Source organism: Alexandromys fortis, unplaced genomic scaffold (assembly GCF_014885135.2).
Source record: "Alexandromys fortis isolate MF-2015 unplaced genomic scaffold, M_Fortis_MF-2015_v1.1 scaffold_297, whole genome shotgun sequence".
Lineage (NCBI taxonomy): Eukaryota > Metazoa > Chordata > Mammalia > Rodentia > Cricetidae > Alexandromys > Alexandromys fortis.
This window is the reverse complement of record NW_026068220.1, coordinates 589,393-610,950: the sequence shown is the minus strand read 5'-3', so window position 1 is coordinate 610,950 and position 21,558 is coordinate 589,393. Positions and strand designations below refer to the sequence as shown.

The 21,558-nt window shown below is 37.5% G+C and overlaps 1 protein-coding gene across 1 annotated transcript in view; it reads right to left on the bottom strand.

Moving 5' to 3' along the window:
* The window catches only part of Luzp2 (leucine zipper protein 2), a 196,701-nt gene that overhangs the window by 86,187 nt on the left and 88,956 nt on the right, over window positions 1–21,558 (bottom strand). The window contains exons 5-6 of the mRNA XM_050130544.1: window positions 7,238–7,300; window positions 1,765–1,827 (exon numbers count right to left, since the gene is read on the bottom strand). Of these exons, the coding sequence (XP_049986501.1) occupies window positions 1,765–1,827; window positions 7,238–7,300 (126 nt within the window). The remainder of the gene's footprint in view (window positions 1–1,764; window positions 1,828–7,237; window positions 7,301–21,558) is intronic.

Here is a 21,558-nt window from a genome sequence, read left to right as displayed (position 1 = left end):
AATATAGCTAAAAGGGAAGGAATAGCTTCCTTCAGTTATGTATGCTTTTAGCTACATCAAACTAATGTACAGAACAAGCAGACATCTGTGTTCATCTGTAAGATGATGGTGTGGCTTGATAGAGTAACATTCCTACAGTTCTTGATGAATAGTCTGACTTGTATTCCTTCTCTGGCAGTTGGCTCATGCTCTACCATCCTAGACTCTATCATAGATTAATTTTTGTATTGTGTTCTCTTCTCTTGTTGAAAGAAACAGGGATAGATTGCAAACTCTTACCCAGAATATAGAAAGTTACTGCTACTGCATATTATGTCATACATACAATGTGGAGACTTCTGACTCAGAAAAGACCTGCACCCCACTTTCTGGGGGTTAAGCAGTAATGCCTGGGGCAGTGTAGGAAGATATGCTCCTTGTGAATTTTAAGACCACACAGATTGGATTAAAGTTTAGAAATGTGTATTGGTGGCTGCAGTTTCTAACTTCCAACTGAGTGTCATAGTTCAGACACTGAAGTTATTTCTGTTGTCTGCTTCGATCCTGCAGAGGACTGTACCTTCAGGCTATTTCACTAGGGAATTAGCTCTACTCTTGGTTAAAACTAGTGTTAACCAAAGAGTTAAAGGTGTTCTTTTTGTTCCTCCTGAAGGAACCTCAGAGAAACAATTCTTTAAAACAGAAACTACGGACACAGGAATAGAAGACCTGGGAGAAATGATCATTGAGCAAGCCTGGTACCTCTGTGGGGACAGGAGGTATAACAGAAATAGAAGAGACTTTTCCTATGATTTTTCAGGGAAAAAGAAGACCCATGCTTTGGAATGTTATTGTTCTTAATTGTCAAATATTTAGAGGTAGTGCTGTCAGGGGGATTAGCATGAGTTTTGTGGAACCTGAAACAGGTAATGTTGACAAGAGCCTTCTCTTGTGGAGAGTCTACTCCCTTGCACTCTCTTATACATTCATTTTAACATAAATAATGTGACCTGTTTTTTTCACATGAGCATGCAGGGACCAACTTACCAAATACTTCTTCAATAGGATAAAGTCAGGTCTAGTGATTTTACTGCTTGTGTTATCACTGGTAAAACACACCCAATATGAACTTCCTAAGGATTCTGTTCTGGCCATTCCTAAGAGGGATGAAATTTATAGTGGTCTGTTTCTGGTTTCTGTAAAGTGCTAAAAATAGTGTTTGTTGCTCAATGTTTTATGCAATTACCTTGCACAGCAACTATCTTCTCTTTCGTTACACAAAGGTTAACAAACAAACTTGTAAGTAAACAAAGAGCACGAACGATGTTCACAGATGCAGATTCAGCTTTGTTTCTTTGTTTTCAGAGACAGGGTCTCAGTACACAGGTCTTGGCTTTCTTGGAAGTCATAGAGATCTGCCTGCCTCTGCATCCAGAGTTCTAAGTTTAAAGGGACGTACCACACCCAGTTCAAGACAAGCATCAAATGGTGTTTCCTCAATATATCCTCTAGTCTCTGGACATATATCAAAGGCAACCCTGTTAAACCATAGGGAGAGTTATAGGAGCTTTAGATACATTAGAACCAAATCTGCCTTGGGCAACAAAAGGACCTAGTGATTTACTTATACACTTTCATTAAGAGGTAGGAAAATGGAGGGAACCCTGACTCAGCCAGAGTAATTCTTCATTAGAATGTCCAGAAATTTCAATTAGCCAAAGTACTATTTTGAGAATGTTAGATGTTGGGCAGGCATTTGGGAGAAAAAATGGGCAAGATGCTTACCTTAAATAACAAATCTTTCTTCCCATAACGGAGCTCCTTCAGTTGGGCTTGAATTTTTTTTGACTGCAAAAGAAGAAATGTGCATTAGTGTCTATGCTAACTTTTATTTTCAATCTTGAAGATTTAAATTTTTCCACACTGCAGAGGAGTAAACACTTTAGCTTAGTCAAGCAATAGCCTATAATTTGGATAATCAACAGAGAAGACTAAATTTAGCTTTGACATTAGACACGTAGACATCTGGGTCAGGAAGCAAGATTTCAGTCTGTTTAAAAAAATCATATGTTTACAAAGGTGTTATTTAATAACTTTCTGTCTTCTACTCTATACACAAACATACAAAATACCTTTAATGAGGCATGATAAAAAATTCTAATTTTAAGTGGCAAAGGTGGTGTGGGATTCCCCTCTGTATGCTCTGAATACCATTGGATAATAAAGAAACTGGCTTGGTCTGATAGGATAGAGTAGGATTAAGCAGTGAAAAACTAAAGTGAATATTTGGAGAATGTCAGAGAGAAGCCATGTAGCCCAGCTGGAGGCAGATGGACAAAACCTTGCCGGGTAAACCATAGCCTCATGGTGATATACAGATTAATGGAGATGGCTTAATTTAAAATATGAGTTAGCCAGAGATACGCTTAAGCTATAGGCCAAAAGTATTGCAACTAACATTGTTTCTGTGTGATTATTTCTCGAGTTTGGGCAGCCAGGAAACAAACATGAGACCTCCTACAACACAAAGGCATGTGTATGAATGCTGTTATCTTCATTTTTACTGAATTACTTTTTAAGATATGTGATATGTAAGTGTAAATTCATGGAAATATTTGATCTACTGTATTTTCAACAGATACTAGCAAACAAACAGATAAAATGCCAGCAAAATTCCATTAGTCAAGGGTAAACAGGGCTACAAAAAACCCACACTTTATACCAGGATCCTTATAAATATAAAAACGTTTAACAAACTCAGTTGTTCCCAGTGACATACTGCTACATGCCTTTACCTGCATCCTTATAATTTATATGTAATTTGGAAGAGGAAACTGTGTATTCTGAACCTTCTAAAAAAGACACGGTTCCCAGTACTGTAATGGGAGTACCTCAGCTCACTGTGTTCCACCCTTGAAATAATAGATCCTCTTATTTCACTGGGGAGAAATATTCACATGGACATATACATACGTATATGTGCACATATACACATGATAAGGCAAAGATATAAAACATAATGAAGAATAGTAGGTGCTTCTTTTTTTTAGCCCATATTTTAAAGTAGGATAATGTGAAGAAAAGCATGCCGTATGATCTGAAATTACATGAGAATTCCTGAAGGAGTCTAGGACAGCTCTATTTATGAACTCAGAGCAATGTGATTGCACCCGCCAAGCCTTTCAATACCAAGCCAGACCAGATTCTAGGATGGAGAGGAGAATTAGTCTTCCTCAGGGATGAACCCCCAGATACCAACTGGTGAGCCCTAGAAACATATACATGCAGGCAACACTAAAGAAACCCAATGGATTGTATTTATATATTTTATGTGCATATGTAACAGTAAGGGTAAAAATAGGCTGTGAAATTGAGACAAAGCATGGATTAGGAGTATGGGAAGAATAAAAGACAGGAGAGAGGAGGTAATGATATAATTATATTTTAATTAAAATATTTCTTTAAAAAAGGATTTGGTAACAAAGCCAACTATTTGATTTTCTTGTTTTGTTTTTAATTTCCAAAGCATATGTCTAACCAAAAGTTATTCTTTTTTTCTAATAGGGGCAGCTAAATGTCCTAAGCTCGTGATCAGAAGACTGAAGCTTACTAGTGAGAACATGGGTTTGACAGAGGCTATTAGTGAAGAATATTTACACATGACCCTTCAACCTCTGGTACTTACTTTTTTGCTGGAATTAATGCTTCCTCTAACTATTTGACTACAAACTCTCCCAATTGTCCACACTAATGATAACCAATTCAGAGCCTTGTCTCACACTAAGTTTATCTCTATGGCAATTCTGATTTCCATAGCTATCATCACTTAGGCCACTCACTTTACTAAACAGTCCTGCTCTACCTGGTCTTCAGGAAGCTTAGCAAAGCCAAAGAGTCTCCCAGTGAAAGTCTTTCTCTCAATAGAGTTGACAAGTTTGTGGGGGAAGCAGCTGATCACTGCAGCTCATAGTAAGCATTCATGTGAGACCCATCCAGTGACATCTCCAGTCCTGATAATTAGTGCTGGAGTTTCTCAGGAGAGGTCAAGGACTAATGTCAACTATTTCTGATATCTGCTTATAATCTATTTGCATAGACAGTGTGCCTTAGGATCTAAACTTTTCATTATAACAACAAATATTTAAAGCAACAATAGGTGGTGTTTTTAGTATATAAAATTAGAATTAAATTGAGATTTTATTTCCTATTTTTTATTGTGGTATGTGTATGTAGTGTATGTGTGTGTAGTGAACACATCATTATAGATTCATAGTAGATTTCTTGGCCTTTGTTATCATGAAGATATGAATTCTTTCTACTCCCATGTCATCTCTAATTCACAGTCCGGACTAATTATCAGCAAAATCCCTTCTTAGGTTTTCACAAAGATTTTTAAGAAACAATACATCTGATGTAATATATCTATTGTGAAATGTGTGCTAATTTGAAAACATATAACATGCTAACTGTCTTAGCTAATCAGCAATATTTTGATAAGTTAAAACTATCAAAAGGGATAAGCCTCTAAAAATGATACAGCATTTGTAATCTCAGTGATTTTATTTTTACTATATTGCTAATTGTAAATACAATTCCAAATATCAGGTCATGAAGATCATGAAGGTCATGGAGTGTCTGCATGTGCATGAACTAATTAAAGCTGAGATAATGACAATGGTAGCTAGGAGAAACAATGAGGGGGATGTAGGCAGCCATGACAGAACATTCTAGCTCCTCAGTCTCATTTAGGAGATAATTGTCTAATCTGAGATTCCTTCCTACACATTTATATTCAAATAACTTTCCCTTTATGAAATAATAATGGTAGCTATGGCAGATGGTGTTGGGTTTGCAGTTTTTAATGTTTGTAGTATAACTATTTTCTCCGGATTGAAACATCAGCTCTGGGAGGAGGCAGGCTCTGAAGACTCAGGAAGCTAATTATCGTTCAATATGCCCAGGAAGCCCAGGAACTTAGAAGACTCCTGGCAGTGTTGAACAAGGTCATAGAAACAGTGGTGATTTCGGGGTAGAGGGGAATCTCTAACTCACTAAGTTGTCTTTGGTTGTGCAGCAAAGCCAGAGAGATAGATGCAGCTTTCATGAGCTGTTTCCCATGCTGTGGTGAGGATTCCAGAGATGCAGCTGTCTCTATTCATTCTGCTTCTAGTTCTCTATGTGCAGTGAATACATATTTGTTCACATCTCCCCAGGAAAAGCCACATTACACGGTCTTCTATGCCAAATCACAGTGTGTTTCATTTCTGTGTGGGTACAGAGCCGAGAGCTCATGGCCGAGATGATGACCTGCTTTCAGCTAGTCCCCAGCACAAAAGATTGCTATTTTTTTAAGAAATAATGATGAATCAAATAATAAAATTTTGTGCATATTATTCTAAAATACTATTTTGACAGTGTAAACATTACCCTTTTAATCCAGAATACTGAGCTCTGATATTATTCTATAAATATTTTACAAGATACGGCAAAATGAATAAATTATATGAACTTAACTGCATTTTAACCATTAAGGAAATAACATAAAGAACACAACTATGAACAAATAAGATTTAATTTTCACTGAGCTGAGGGAAAACAGGAACATTCTTGAATGAAGAGGATAAACTGTAAATGGAGGAACTCTTTAATTTTCTAAACACCAGTGATACTTTTAGTGCCCCTTTCTGCACTGTACTTGAGTTTTGGAGGGATCTGATAACATGTACAATGTAACTGTTATACAGATATTTCCCCTTCTCTGTTGTTGGTTCTTGAGATAGACTCTTGAGTGGCTCAGGTCTCCCTCAAGAATCAGTAGGTGAGAGTGACCTTGAACTCTTGATCTTCCTGTCCTATAGCCCAGGTGCTGGTATTCCAAACACCACTCTATATCACAGTATTCAAAACTATCCCAATGCTCATTTATCCTGTTTCAACAATCCCAATAATATGAACAAGGTTATGCTGATTTCTGTCCAAACAGAGCAAAATGCGATGAAATGAAGCCCTTCCTTGTGTCAGATCTACAAACGAACCAGTTCTATTTTACTTTCTATAGAGAATCAACACTTACTTTCTATGTCTTAAAGCTTTCTATCCATTGTGTATGTATGTTTGTATATATGTATGCATATATATACATACACACATATGGATGGATATATACATATATCCATATACCATCCATATGTATATATGCTAAATTACAGCATATTTCATTCAAATATATATTGAATAATATATCTATATCTATCTATCTATCTATCTATCTATCTATCTATCTATCTATCTATCTGAAACTTAGTCTCCAAATGATCATATCTCATGCAGTTTGAGGTAGAGAGTTCTTGATAATGGCTTTGTCTTAGAATATATTTTGAGCTCTCATATTGCCTAAGCATGTGACCTTGTTCTTCCAAGCAGGAGAGTAAGGGAAATTGTGTTTTTCCTAACTCCCCTTTTCCATCTATAGAAAGGTGGTGGGAAAGGCATTTGTAACATATGGGAAGTGAAGAATTTTCATAGTTAGGCAATGATGGACCTGTTTGTGCAGCTCTCAGTCTCCCTTCTGGACCCCTTGTGGGGGGACTCAACTTTCAAACTGTAAAGTCATTGTTCTTCTCTTAAGCTTCATTCCGTCCCATTTTTCATAGACATCAGATCTTCCTGAAGTGGAAATGCTTCTTTGTCTATTCCTTATAATTTATGGGATTTTCAGTGGATGACTTTTTCTTCATGTATGCTATCTAAGTATCCCTGGGGTACAGGAGCTTGTGTCTCTTGTCTTTAAACTTCACTTACTTATAAACTTCACTGTTACTTAATTATTAATATATAATATATGAGAAATCTATGAGTAATATATGAGAAAATCTAGTTGCTCAGAAAATAGAACAAGCAGGTCGGTTTACCTACCTGGTAAACTAATATAATCCCAGGAATTTTGCTGATAGCATATAAATGTCACAAAGCTGAAGAAAAATACAGTGGGCATCTGATAATTTCCTACTGGGAAGAATTGGTTCATACAATGAGATAGGTCTTAGAAATTCATTTTATGAACATGGCATTGGGTACATTTTTACGTTTTCATTTGGAATAACTAGATACATACAAAACTAAAACTAAAATGTATTTTATTTTGCATCCAGTATTTCATTTGTGTTAGGGGAAAAGCCATTAGTTCTTCAGATTACACAAGATTTAATTCAATAATAATTTTAACCAGGTGCCCTTGTTAAAGGTCGTATTTACTCACCTCTTCTGCATGCATCCCACACAGCTTGCTTCCAGACAACAATTTGTTCTTCAAGCTTTTATTCTGAGGAAGGAGAATTTTACACAAAGGTGGTAAGTTATTAAGAACTTCCTCATTTAATTCAGCCATATCACTCTCTTTGTCTCACAGATTAAAGTTACATATTATCTAAAGAATTTATTACTCATTCTAAAACCATTTTTCAGCTAAAATTATTATTAATTATTATTAAGATATTTACTCAAAACAAAAAAAAAATCTTTGGCTAATAGGATGGCTCTGTAGGTAAAGGTCCTTGCCACCAAGATGACCTGAGATTGATCCCAAGGACCTACATGATAGAAGGAGAGAATGGACTCCCAAAAATGATCTTATGATTGCCACAGGTATGCCATGACACATGCAGACAAACACACATACATACACACACACATACACACACACCGTACACACACACACCACGCAGACAGAAATACATACACCATACACACACACATACACACACCACACAGACACATATACATACACACAAACACACACCCACACCGCACAGACACACATACACACACCACACAGACACACACATGCACATACACACACCATATACACACACATCACACAGACACATACACACACAAACACAAACATACTGCATAGACAAACAAACACACATACACAGATACACACCATACCACACATACACATACATACACTGTACACACACACACTGCACAGACATGCAGACACACACACCATATACATGCACACACAGACACAAGGCACAAACACACACATACACATATACACACACACACTGTAAGACTCTCACCCCTTATTCTCAAAGAGGCGAGAAGAAATTTCTTAGCAGAATGTTTTCCGAAGAAGATAGTGACCTTCCCCCCTCCTACCTGAGAAATTATGCCTTGCCACCTGGTACAATCTGATAAACGTGGTCTTGCTCTAAGAACAAAGAATTAACTGACACAGTAAGATGAGACAGAGCAAAAGACCTTGCACCCATGACAAAGCAGCTTCAAAAGGCCTCTTTGTAGTTATAACTTTAAAAGACTAACTCCGCAAAGGAAACACAACTCCACTCTCTACCTTGTTACAACGGGGTGTTGGAGACAGGGGTTCTGAACTAGTTCGTATTATGCTAAATAAACCTTGCTTACTACAGTCTGGGCCTCTCTGGTGGTCTCCTTCTGGGGGTTGTAATTTGGGCACAACACACACACCCTACATATACACACACAGCACACAGACACACACATACCATACATACACACACCATACACACCCATACGTACTGCAAATCGCACACACACTGCACAGACATGCATACAAACACACACATACACCGCATAGACAGACACAAATACACACACATACATATACCCACATAGTACACACACACTGCACAGACACACACAAACACACACATCCACACATGGTGGGCACACATACAAATGTAAAGAAAAAAATTAAAATACAAAAATTTATGTAGATTTTTTTTCTCACTTATGTTTCTTCACTGTTACGTGTAGTTTTATAAGCTAACCTTGGCCCCACATGAGCACTCCATATGACCTTCTGCAAGCATCTCTCTCATGGCACTTACACAAAGAGCACCTTATTGTCTATTACAATACAGCCACATCTCAAAGAACATCTGCTTTTCCACTGAAGACTAGTTTCAGAATCTTATAACTTACGGATAAGTGTTATACTTAAAAGTTCTTTCATGTTTAAAAGCCAGTTCTGATACAAGCCTCAGAAGCGAGTGACCTGTTAACCTTATAAATCTAACATTCGCAGAGGCTGGGAGGTGAGCATTTGTTTCTCTAAGTCCTCCTGAAAAATCAGAGGTGTGTGTGCCATAGACTGTGATGGAGACTGAGCACAGGGGCTGGGGCATGTTTCACTACTAAAATACAGGCCTCACAAATATTCATTTCCTTCTCAAAAGTATAGAGAAATCCAAATGAAAATGAAGTATTTTTAACTCCATCCTTAAATTTTAATCTTTTTGCCTCTCCTTTGAGACTCCATTTGACAGTTCATCAACGAGCCAGTTTCAGTTCCTCTCTACTTTCTCACTGTATCTTTGGCATGCTCAGAAGAAATTCCAAAAAAATAAGACAACAGTTTAATTGTTTTCTATTGAAAAAGAAATCAGAAACTATAGGCACAGCAGCTAACAAGACAGAGAGAGGCTGACACTTCCACACCAGTTTTTATTCTTTCTTAATGAGGCTTTCTGCTATGGTTCCTAATTCAGACAGCTTCATAGACCAGTTGCCCTAGTATGTAAATTGCCACTGTGCATCTAACCTCTACACTAGTTTCCATCTCTGTTAGAGTCTATGAAATTTTCTGCACATGGTGAAAGTAACCCTCATTCCAACTTTGTTTTTTGCACCAAAAGGCAAAGAAAGAGAGAGAGGCAGAGAGAAGAGGGGTGTGTGAATATAAGGTAATTTTTTTATTAAACTTTTTAAAACAGAATTTATTTTGATCCTGGAGCAAAGTTAGAAAACAGGAAGATAAAAAAGGAAACATTGCAGGATAGGAAGGCAACAGAGAGGGAGATAACAGGTTACAAGTAATGTGGTCTTGGAAATGGGAAAATCAGAGCTTTAATTAGGGGGAGGGAGGTAAACCAAAAAGAGGAAGGCAATGTGGTAAAAATAACAGTAAGCATGTCTGAAAAGTTGCAAGGAACCATATTATTAACTATTTACCTAAAAAGCGATACAATAATGTAAGTCTGTGCAGAAATGTACATATATGGTTTAAATGAAATGTTCTCATCTGAGCTGACAATGTTCTCTCCAACAGCCAAAGATCACCCCACAAAACCATCAACATGCTAGGACAGAGGTCTGTAGTTCCTTTCTCAAGCAGAAGCCCTGAACTAGATGTATCCTCCTTCCTGAAAAACTGCAGGCACAAGACAAAGCCTAGGGCAAAACAAGGCCCAATGGGCACGGTTGCAGAATAAAGAACTCAGGTAACACAGGTAAAGATATTGTTTGCAGGGAAGTGCAAAAAGAAAAGTTGAAGTGAGGAATGAAAACTCCTGTTTAATCAATCTCTCCTTGCAAAGCTATTTCTAGCAGCTAGATAAGTATTACGAGGAAAATAAAAAATCATTTTTGATGACTAGGGAAGCATGGAGGTTAACTGCAGATTTCATTTCTCCCCTTGTTTCTTCAAATCCAATCCCCAGCCTCATCCCCAACTCTGAAGTGGAACACCTGCTGAGCTCCCCAGCAAGGCCCTACTTTCATTGGATCACACAAATCTTCCCCTTTTAACCACCCTTCCCCCAACCCATTGCTTTACACTATCCTCTAACTCAGACAGGCAATCCCTGGAAACACAGGGGACATTCTGGATTGGGAAGCAGGCAGGCTGACTGCAGAGTCACGTTTTCCTCCATTTCTCCATGTTCAGTTAGCAATCTCATCCCAACTGTGTAGTAGACCTTCTGCTGTGGTCTTTTCACTATCTGTCCCCATTCCCAGGGAACTAAGCAGATCCTGATGCTTTTCTCTCTCCCACTGATCCCCTTCAACAACCGCCCCCACCTGGAATCCATTCCTAGGTGTTAGCCCCTAATACCCAGGAAGACATCTTTCACCTGGAACTCCCCACTCTACCAGAGATGTCAACAGAAACCAAAGACCAAAACGCCCATCTAACAAATGCAAGACCAGATTTTAGCACCTAGAATCACATCTTCACAATCCTAAATGCCCGTGTAAATACACTCAATATCACCCAGTACAATGTGTTCACTAGAGACCAACCACCCACCACAGTAGATCCTGAGTATCCCAGCATCACTGAAGGAAAAAAAAGGATGTTAAAATAGTCTTTATAAATGTGATAGGGGTTCTTAAAGAAGAAATAAATAGAGTTATTAAAGAAAACCCTCGGAATAAATAGTCTCAGACCCATAAATCAAAAGGTACACACAAAAAAATACCCGAAAATAATAACAGGAATCAACAAACAATGCTCATTAATATCACTCAATATCGGTGGTCTCAATTACCCAATAAAAAGGCACAGACTAACAGGATGAATGTAAAAAAAAAGAAAAAGAAAAAAGAAGATGCATTCTTCTGCTACATAAAAAACACACCTTAACATTAAGACTTTTTCCCATAATAAGAGAATGGAGAAGATCGTCTTAGCAAATGGAGCTAAGAAGCAAGCTCATATAGTTGCTTTAATATCTCACAAATAGACTTCAAACCAAAACTAATCAAAAGATATGGAGAAGGATACTACATACTTATTAGGAAGGAAAAATCCAAGAGGATTTTAACATCTATGCCCCAAACACAAGTGCACCTAAATTTGTAAAAGAAATACTACTACAGCTTAAGTCATGTATTGACCCTCACATACGGTTAGTGGGAGACTTTAGCATCCTACCCTTGTCAGAAACAAGTCATCCAGCAAAAAACTAAACAGAGAAATGCTGGAATTAACAGATGTTATAAACCAAATACATGAAACAGTTATCTACAGGACATTCCACCCAAACACAAAAGAACATACTTTCTGCCGGGTGGTGGTGGCACACGCCTTTAATCCCAGCACTCGGGAGGCAGAGGCAGGCGGATCTCTGTGAGTTCGAGACCTGCCTGGTCTACAGAGCTAGTGCCAGGACAGGCTCCAAAGCCACAGAGAAACCCTGTCTCGAAAAACCAAAAAAAAAAAAAAAAAAAAAAAAAAAGAACATACTTTCTTCATCACCTCATGGAACTTTCATATCACCTTTTCATGTCATTTTCTCATGGCACAAAGAAAATCTCAAGAGATGCAATAAAATTGGAATGATATACTGCATCCTATCTGACCACTATGGATTAATGAGGAGATCAACAGCAACAGAGCAACAGAAGGCTTACAAACTCTTAAGAATTGAACAACTCTCTACTGAGTGGAAAATGAGTCATAAAAGAGATTAAAGACTGTCTAGAATTGAATGAAAATGAATGTACAGCATACACAAATTTGTGACACAATGAAGAAGGTTCTAGGAGGCAAGTTCATAACACTAAGTACCAACATAAGATGTTCAGAGATCTTCACACCACACCTGAAAGCTCTAGTTCAAAAAGAAGAATTCACACCCAAATGGAGTAGACAACAAAAAATAAAAACATCAATTGGTGAAATCAATAAAATAGAAACAAAGAGAAGACTATAAAGAATCAATGAAACAAATAGTTAGTCCTTTGGCACAGTCAATAAAATTGGCAAACACTTATCCAAACCAAATAACAGGCGGAGAGAGAGAGAGAGAGAGAGAGAGAGAGAGAGAGAGAGAGAGAGAGAATCCAAGTTAGAAATGAAGAGAAGAATATAAAAATAAACAGTGAGGTAAGGTTATACTTTTAAAACCTGTACTCTACCAAAAGAAATGGATAATTTTCTGCATATATACCACTTACCAAAGGAAAAAAAAATCAATGTCAGACATGAAATTTAAACAGATCTATAGCATCTAGTGAAACAGAAGCAATTACTAAGAGTCTTCCAGGGGAGGCAGAGGAAGAGAGGGGAGAGTAGAAAAATGTATAGCTCAATAAGAATAATAAAAAACGTCTTCCAACTAAAACTGCCCATGGGCAGATGGTTTTAGTGCAGAATTTTACCAGGCTTTCAAAAAAGAGTTAATGCCAATACTCTTTAAATTATTCCAGAAAATAGAAACAGAAGGATCATTGCCCAATTCATTTTATGAGGCGACAGCTACCCTGATACCTAAACCACATAAAGTGTCAATGATGAAAGACAATTTCCCTTATGAACATAGATACAAAATTATTAAAAAAAATCCTTTAAAACTGAACCTAAGAGCACATCTAAAAGATTGTCCACTATTATCAAATAAGCTTCATCTCAGAGATGCAGGGATGATTCAACATAAAAAAGTGATAAATGTAATCTGACACATAATAGACTGAAAGACAAAAAAACAATATAAACGCATTAGTAGATAAAAAAATGTCTTTGACAAAATTCAATAAACCTTCATTATAAAAGTCTTGGAGAGATAAGGGACATAAAGGATATCTCCTTATAAATAAAGGCAGTTTACAACAAGCCCACAGCCAACATCAACTCATGGAAAGAAACTCAAAGCAATTCCACTAAATCAAGAACAAGACAAAGTTGTCCACTCTCTATATTTATTCAGTATGGTACATGAATTCTTAGTGAGAGCAATAAGACAACCGAAGGAGATCAAGGAGATGAGATACAAATTGGAAAGGAAGAAGTCAAAATATCTTTATTTACAGATGATACAATAATATCCATAAGTAATCCTAAAAATTCTACCAGGGAACCTGATAAATACTTTCAGTAAAATAGCTGGATGATAAATTGATACACAAAAAGAAAAAGAAATCAAGGAAACAACACCCTTTGCAATGGCTTCAAATAATAATAAAAAAAATATCCTGGGGTAACGTTACGTAAGCAGGTGAAAGATTTGCATGAGACAAACTTTAAGTTTTAGAGTAAAAATTTGAAGAAGATATCAAAAGATGAAAGATCTCCCATGTTCATGGATCAGCAGGATTAACATTAAAAGTATCTATTCGACCGAAAGCAATCCACAGATTGAATGCAAGCCCCACAGAACTCCAACTTACTTCATTACATATCTTAAAAGGAAAATTTTCAGCTTCACATGGAAAAACAGCAACAAAAAACCCAAGACAGCTAAAATAACTTTGAATAACAAAAGAACTGAGGTATCACTATCACCAATTTCAAGTATTACTACAGAGATACATTAAAAAATTGTATACAATATTGGCACAAAAAACAAGCAGGTTGAACAATTAAATAGAATTGAAGACATATACATAAATCAATATACCTATAAACTCCTGATTTTTTCTCTTTAAATTTTTTATTGATTTTATTGAGCTGTACATTTTTTCTCTTCTCCCTTCCCTTCCACTCTTCTCCCCTTCTCTCCTCTCCCCATGCTCCCAATTTACTCAGGAGATTTTGTCTTTTTCTACTTCCCATGTATATTAGATCCATGTATGTGTCTCTTAGGGTCCTCATTGTTGTCTAGGTTCTCTGGGATTGTGATTTGTGGGATGGTTTTCTTTGCTTTATGTCTAAAAGCCACTTATGAGTAAGTATATATGATATTTGTCTTTGGGGGTCTGGTTTACCTCACTCAAAATGATTTCTAGGTCTATGCATTTCCCCTCATATTTCAAGATGCCATTTATTTTCTGTTGTATAGTATAAATGTGCCACTTTTTTAGTCAAGGGGTATTTAGGTTGTTTCCAGGTTCTGGCTATGACAAACAATGCTGTATGAATATAGTTGAGCATATGTCCTTGTGGTATGATTGAGAAACCTTTGGGTGTATACCCAAAAGTGGTATTGCTGGGTCTTGAAGGAAGATTGTTTCCTAATTTTCTGAGAAATCATCATACTGATATCCAAAGCTGCTGTACCAGCTTGCATTCCCACCAGCAATGCAGAAGTGTTACCTTTGCCCCACATCCTCTTGAGCATAAGTTGTCATCAGTGTTTTTGATCTTGGCCATTCTTACAGGTGTAAGATGGAATCTCAGAGTTGTTTTTATTTGCATTTCTCTGATGACTAAGGATGCTGAACATTTCCTTAAGTGTCTTTTAGCCATTTTAGATTCCTTTCTTTGTTGAGAGTTCTCTGTTTATGTCTATACTCCATTTTTTAAAAATTGGATTATTTGTTCTTTTGATTTCTAATTTCTTGAGTTCTTTGTATATTTTGGAAATCAGCCCTTTGTCTGATATGGGGTTTGTGAAGATCTTTTCCCATTTTGTCATTTTGCCATTTTGTCTTTTTGACAGTGTCTTTTGTTTTATAGAAGCTTCTCGGTTTTAGGAGGCCCTATTTATTAATTGTTTCTCTCAGTGTCTGTGCTATGGGGATTATATTTAGTAAGTGGTCTCCTGAGCTAATGTGTTCAAGGAACACCTGATTTTTTTTATAAAGAAGTCAGAACTACACAGTAGAAAAACATAACATCTTCAAATAATGGCGCTTGTCAACCTGGATGCACATAGAAGAATCCAAACATATCCATACTTATTATCCCACACACAACACAATTGTAAATAAATCAAAGTCTAAATGAATCAAAATCTAAACCTCAACATAAAATTATATACACTAAATCTGATAGAAGAGAAATAGCTATTCAAGGGAATTGCCTTAAACTCACTGGCATAGGAGATGACTTCCTAAACAGAACATTGTTAATGCAGACACCAAGATCAACAAATAATTAATTAATGGTACTTCATGAAACTGAAGAGCTTCTATAAGACAAAGGATACTATCATCCAGACAAAGTTGCAGCCAACAGAAAGCAAAAGATTTTTACTAAACACACATCCAAAATGGGCCAATATCCAAAATATATAAATAACTTAAAAAACTAGATATTAAGAAGACAAATAACCCAATTTAAAGCTGGCTACAATTATAAGCAGGGAATTTCCAGAAGAGGAAACTTTAATGGCTAAGAGACACGTAAATGTTCAATGTCCTTAACCATTAGGAAAATGAAAATCAAAATACTTTGATATTTCTGCATACACCTATCAGAATAGCTAAGATCAATAAAGGTAGCAAAATTTAATGTTGCAAGGATGTGGACTACAAGAAGCACTCTTCCATTGCTGGTGGTAGTGCACACTTATACAACCAGTATGGAAATTAGTGTGATAATTCCTCAGAGAGGTTGAAATTGATCTTCCCCAAGATGAATCTATAGCATTCTTGGGCATATATCCAAAGGATGGTTCATCATACTATAGAATGAATATTCTTTGATGCTCTAATCTGGGAACAAACTAGGTCTCTGTCTATGAATGAAAAGATAAAATGCGATATTACTCACTTAAAGAAAACCGAAATCATTACAATCACAGATAAATGGATGTAACTGGGAAAAATTCATTCTGAGTGAGGTTTCTCTGATTTGGAAGGCCAAATATAGTGTGCATTCCTTTATATGTGGATATTAGCAGTTAAGCCAGTAATAATCCCTAATCCATCCAACTATAGAGGTTAGGTGAGGAGCAAGCAACTAGAGGGTACAGAGAAAACTTGTAATAAAGAATTATCAAAGGATTAAGGGGGACTGGAATGGAGGTATCAAATGGGGACAGGGAGTGGAGGGGGGAGAAGGGAAGGAATGTGTGTGAGACAATTGAAATTAAAGGCCATTTGAGGAGGACTACTATATGGAAAGCTGATATAGTAGAAGCTTTCTAAAATATATACACATAGGAAGGCTGAAGGTGATCTAAATGAAATTGCTAAATAGTGGGGAAGACAGAGTTCTGACTGGCCATCCTGACATCACCAAATGAAGCTTCCAGTTCCAGAATTGGCTCACTAATAGTTGAGTTATTAGCTAAAGAGGTCAAACTGATGGTAAGGCCCCATTGCTGAAAATAACACCTACACCACCCACTGAAGATGCATATGTTGAGCTAGTACCTACATAGAGTTTTCATCCCTATGTTCTACAGCCATTGGTACAGGAAAATACCTTAAATCCACCACAAGACAGACATAAACACCAAGCCAGTCACAAACGATCCCTAATGGTGTCCTATCTGCAAGATATGTTAGGGCAATGATAGCACAGGCACAAAGCTGGTTGGAGTAACAAACCAATAACTGATTTAACTTAAGGCTCATTCCAAGATATGGTACTTATAACTGACCCTGGTAGGGTTACCAAGAATCAGAGACTAGACTGCCCAGGGCATACCATTTTAACATATAATGAATCCTAATGACACTCGGCTATACTCATATGTTTTCCTCAGTCATCACTGGAGAAGCTTCCTCCTGCATCAGATGGAAACAAATACAGAGATCCCCAGCCTGATATTATATAAAGAGTGACAGACTTTGCAACACTCAGCCCTAAATGGGATGTTTCCATCAATTTCCTTTCCTCAGGGCTCAGATAATCCCTTGGAAGAAGAAGAGGAAAGGGTGTAAGAGCTAGAGTGGATGGAGGACACCAAGAAAACAAGGCCATCTAAAAAAACATGACCAAAGCTAATGTGTGCACATGGAAGCCGCGATAGCCTGCACAGTGCCTGTATGGGTCTGAATCATCCTCTGCAAGTGTATTATGGCTTCCAGTTCAGTGTTTTTATGGGATTATTGAATGTGTGAATTATTGGGTCTCAGTTTCTTGTTCCTTTTCTTGGGTTCTTTTCTCCTGTTCATTTTTCTTGTCTGGCTTTAATGTGTTCGTTTTTATTGTATCTATTTTATTTTGTCATTATCCTTTAGAAGCCTTTTTCTGGAGAAACACAGATAGGGAGTGGATCTGGATGGGAGGGAGATACAGGGAACTGGGAAGGGTAGTGAGAGGGGAAACTAATCAGGGTATTATGTGAGGAAAATATATTTTCAATAAAGGAAACATAATGAACAAAGAAGATGTTGATGTGATGAAATTAGAATAATTTATGTGGACATCCTAAACTTAGACTGGTTCAACATATGCAAATCTATCAATGTAATCCACCATAAAAATAAACTGAAAGAAAAAACCATATGATCATTTCATTAGATGCTGAAAAAGCATTTGACAAAATTCCACACCCTTTTATGATAAAGGTCTTGGAGAGATTAGGGATACAAGGGTCATACCTAAATATAATAAAAGCTATCTAAGCAAGCCGACAGCTAACATTAAATTAAATGGAGAAAAACTCAAAGCCATCCCACTAAATTCAGGAACACAACAAGGATGTCCACTCTCCATACCTCTTCAATATAGTACTTGAAGTTCTAGCAATAGCAATAAGACAACATAAGGGGATCAAGGGGATTCTTATTGGAAAGGAAGAATTTAAGCTTTTGTTATTTGCAGATGATATTATAGTATACATAAGCGACCCCAAAAACTCCAACAAAGAACTCCTACAGCTGATAAACACCTTTAGTAATGTGAAAGAATACAAGATCAACTCCAAAAAATCAGTGGCCTTCCTCTACACTAAGGATAAGGAAACAGAGAGGGAAACCAGAGAAACATCATGTTTCACGATAGCCACAAATAGCATAAAATATCTTGTGGTAACTCTGAGCAAGCAAGTGAAAGATATATATGACAAGAACTTTAAATCTTTGAAGAAAGAAATTGAAGAGGACACCAGAAAATGGAAGGATCTCCCCTGCTCTTGGATTGGGAGGATCAACATAGTAAAAATGGCAATTCTACCAAAAGCAATGCAATCCCCATCAAAATTCTTCACAGATCTGGAGAAGACAATAATCAAGTTTATATGGAAAAACAAAAAGCCCAGGATAGCCAAAACAATCTTATACAATAAAGGATCTTCTGGAGGCATTACCATCCCTGACTTCAAACTCTACTACAGAGCTACAGTATTGAAAACAGCCTGGTATTGGCATAAAAACAGAGAAGTTGACCAATGGAATCAAATAGAAGACCCTGACATTAACCCACAAACCTATGAACACCTGATTTTCAATAAAGGAGCTAAAAGTATACAATGTAAAAAAGAGAGCATCTTCATCAAATTGTGCTGGCAGACCTGGATGTCAACCTGTAGAAGAATGAAAATAGACCCATATCTATCACCATGCACAAAACTCAAGTCCAAATGGATTAAAGACCTCAATATCAGCCCAAACATAATGAACCTGATAGAAGAGAAAGTGGGAAGTACTCTACAACACATTGGCACAGGAGACCACTTCCTACGTATAACCCCGGCAGCACAGACATTAAGGGCCTCATTGAATAAATGGGACCTCCTGAGACTGAGAAGCTTCTGTAAAGCAAAGGACACTGTCACTAAGACACAAAGACAACCCACTGACTGGGAGAAGATCTTCACCAACCCTGCAACTGACAAAGGACTGATCTCCAAAATATATAAAGAACTCAAGAAACTAGACCGTAAAAGGCTAATCAACCCAATTATAAAATGGGGCACTGAGCTGAACAGAGATCTCTCAACAGAAGAAGTTCAAATGGCCAAAAGACACCTAAGGTCATGCTCAACTTCCTTAGCGATCAGGGAAATGCAAATCAAGACAACTTTAAGATACCATCTTACACCTGTCAGAATGGCTAAAATCAAAAACACCAATGATAGCCTTTGCTGGAGAGGTTGTGGAGAAAGGGGTAAACTCATCCATTGCTGGTGGGAATGCAAACTTGTGCAACCACTTTGGAAAGCCGTGTGGCAGTTTCTCAGAAAATTTGGGATCAACCTACCCATGGACCCAGCAATAGCACTCTTGGGAATATACCCAAGAATGGCCTTATCATACAATAAAAACATATGCTCTACTATTTTCATAGCAGCATTGTTTGTAATAACCAGAACCTGGAAACAACCTAGATGCTCTTCAATTGAAGAATGGATGAAGAAAGTATGGAATATATACATATTAGAGTACTACTCAGCAGTAAAAAACAAGGACTACTTGAATTTTGCATACAAATGGATGGAAATTGAAAACACTATACTGAGTGAGGTAAGGCAGACCCAAAAAGAGGAATATGGGATGTACTCAGTCATATTTGGTTTCTAGCCATAAACAAAGGACATTGAGCTTATAATTAGTGATCCTAGAGAAGCTAAAAAAGGAGAACTCAAAGAAAAACATATAGGCATCCTCCAGAATATTAACCTTCATCAGGTGATGAAAGGAGACAGAGACTCACATTGGAGCACAGGACAGAAATCTCAAGGTCCAAATCAGGAGCAGAAGGAGAGAGAGCATGAGCAAGGAACTCAGGACTGTGAGGAGTACACCCACACACTGAGACAATGGGGATGTTCTATTGGGAACTCACCAAGGCCAGCTGGCCTGGGTCTGATAAAAGCCCGGGATAAAACCGGTCTTGCTGAACATAGTGTACAAGGAGAACTACTGAGAACTCAAGAACAATGGCAATGGGTTTTTGATCCTACTGCATGTATTGGCTTTGTGGGACTCTAAGGTGAAGCTGACATGAATGCCTCTTCCATAAGGGCTAGTCTTCATACCATTAGAAGGTACAATGCAAGTGTGCGAAGGAGGGAAGCAACCAACAGTCCTACCAGCTAGGACACTGTGGTGGTTTGAATAAGGATGGCTCTCATAAGATCATATATTTGAAAGCTTGGTCATCAGGGAGTAGTGTTACTTAGGATTGGGAGGTTTGCTCTTGCTAGGAGTTCAAGGTGTAGCCTTGTAGGATAAAGTGTGTCACTGGTGGTGGGCTTTGAAGTTTCAGAAATCCAAGCCAGATCAGTGCCTTGTTAACTCTTCTAGCTGCCTGTGGTTCAGGGTGTAGAACTGTCAGCTACTTCTACAGAACTATGTCTCCCTATGAACCACCATGTTTTCTGCCATCATGATAATGGACTGAACCTATGAAACTACACAAGTCCCAATTAAATGTTTTCCTTTAGAAGAGTTGTTGAGGTCATGGTGTCTCTCCAAAGCGACAGAACACTGACTAGGAGAGATACCTATAGACAAGAACAACCAGCACAATACGATAACATGAAGAATGCAGAGGTGGAGCATATACCTTGGCCATAACCAAGTATTCCCTATTTGGATTTAAGACCTTGTCAGTAAGAGGCACATCATGCTTGATACTGGAAACCTAGGCAACTATGCAAGACTTGTGTAAAGTTATAGATATTGGAGAACATGCAGCTATGATTTTGCTAGATCAGCGTAATCTTAACTACATTCTAAATTTTGTCCTTATTCCCACAGATAAGTGTAGTCATTTCTCCACATCAAGGAAACTTCTCTTTGCAAAAGACAGAGACTATTACATAAAACTACAACCAATGAAAAGGCAGATTGTGGAGCTCCATGTCAGTGGCTATAGCTAGCGCATAATTCCTATATCCAGTGCTCAGGGAACATTATGGAAGAAGGGATGGAAGGACTGTGAGCCAGAGGATAGCAGAATTTGCTATGAGACTATGTCTTCTAATACCGTCTATGAGGCCCATGAAGATTCATTAACATGACTTTCTACAGTATGAGCTGAACAAGGATAACAGTTGTACAGGAGAAAGACCACAGGGCCTCAACCCTACGTAAGGAACTATAGACAACTAAGGGGTGCTAAGAGTAGGAGAAATAATTTTTCCCATGGGAGATGACACCAGCTTCTTGGCCAATAATGAATGGGCAGCCCTAAAAGCATACATCCAAGTAGCTCTATACAGACTGAGCATGTTTTATTTATATATA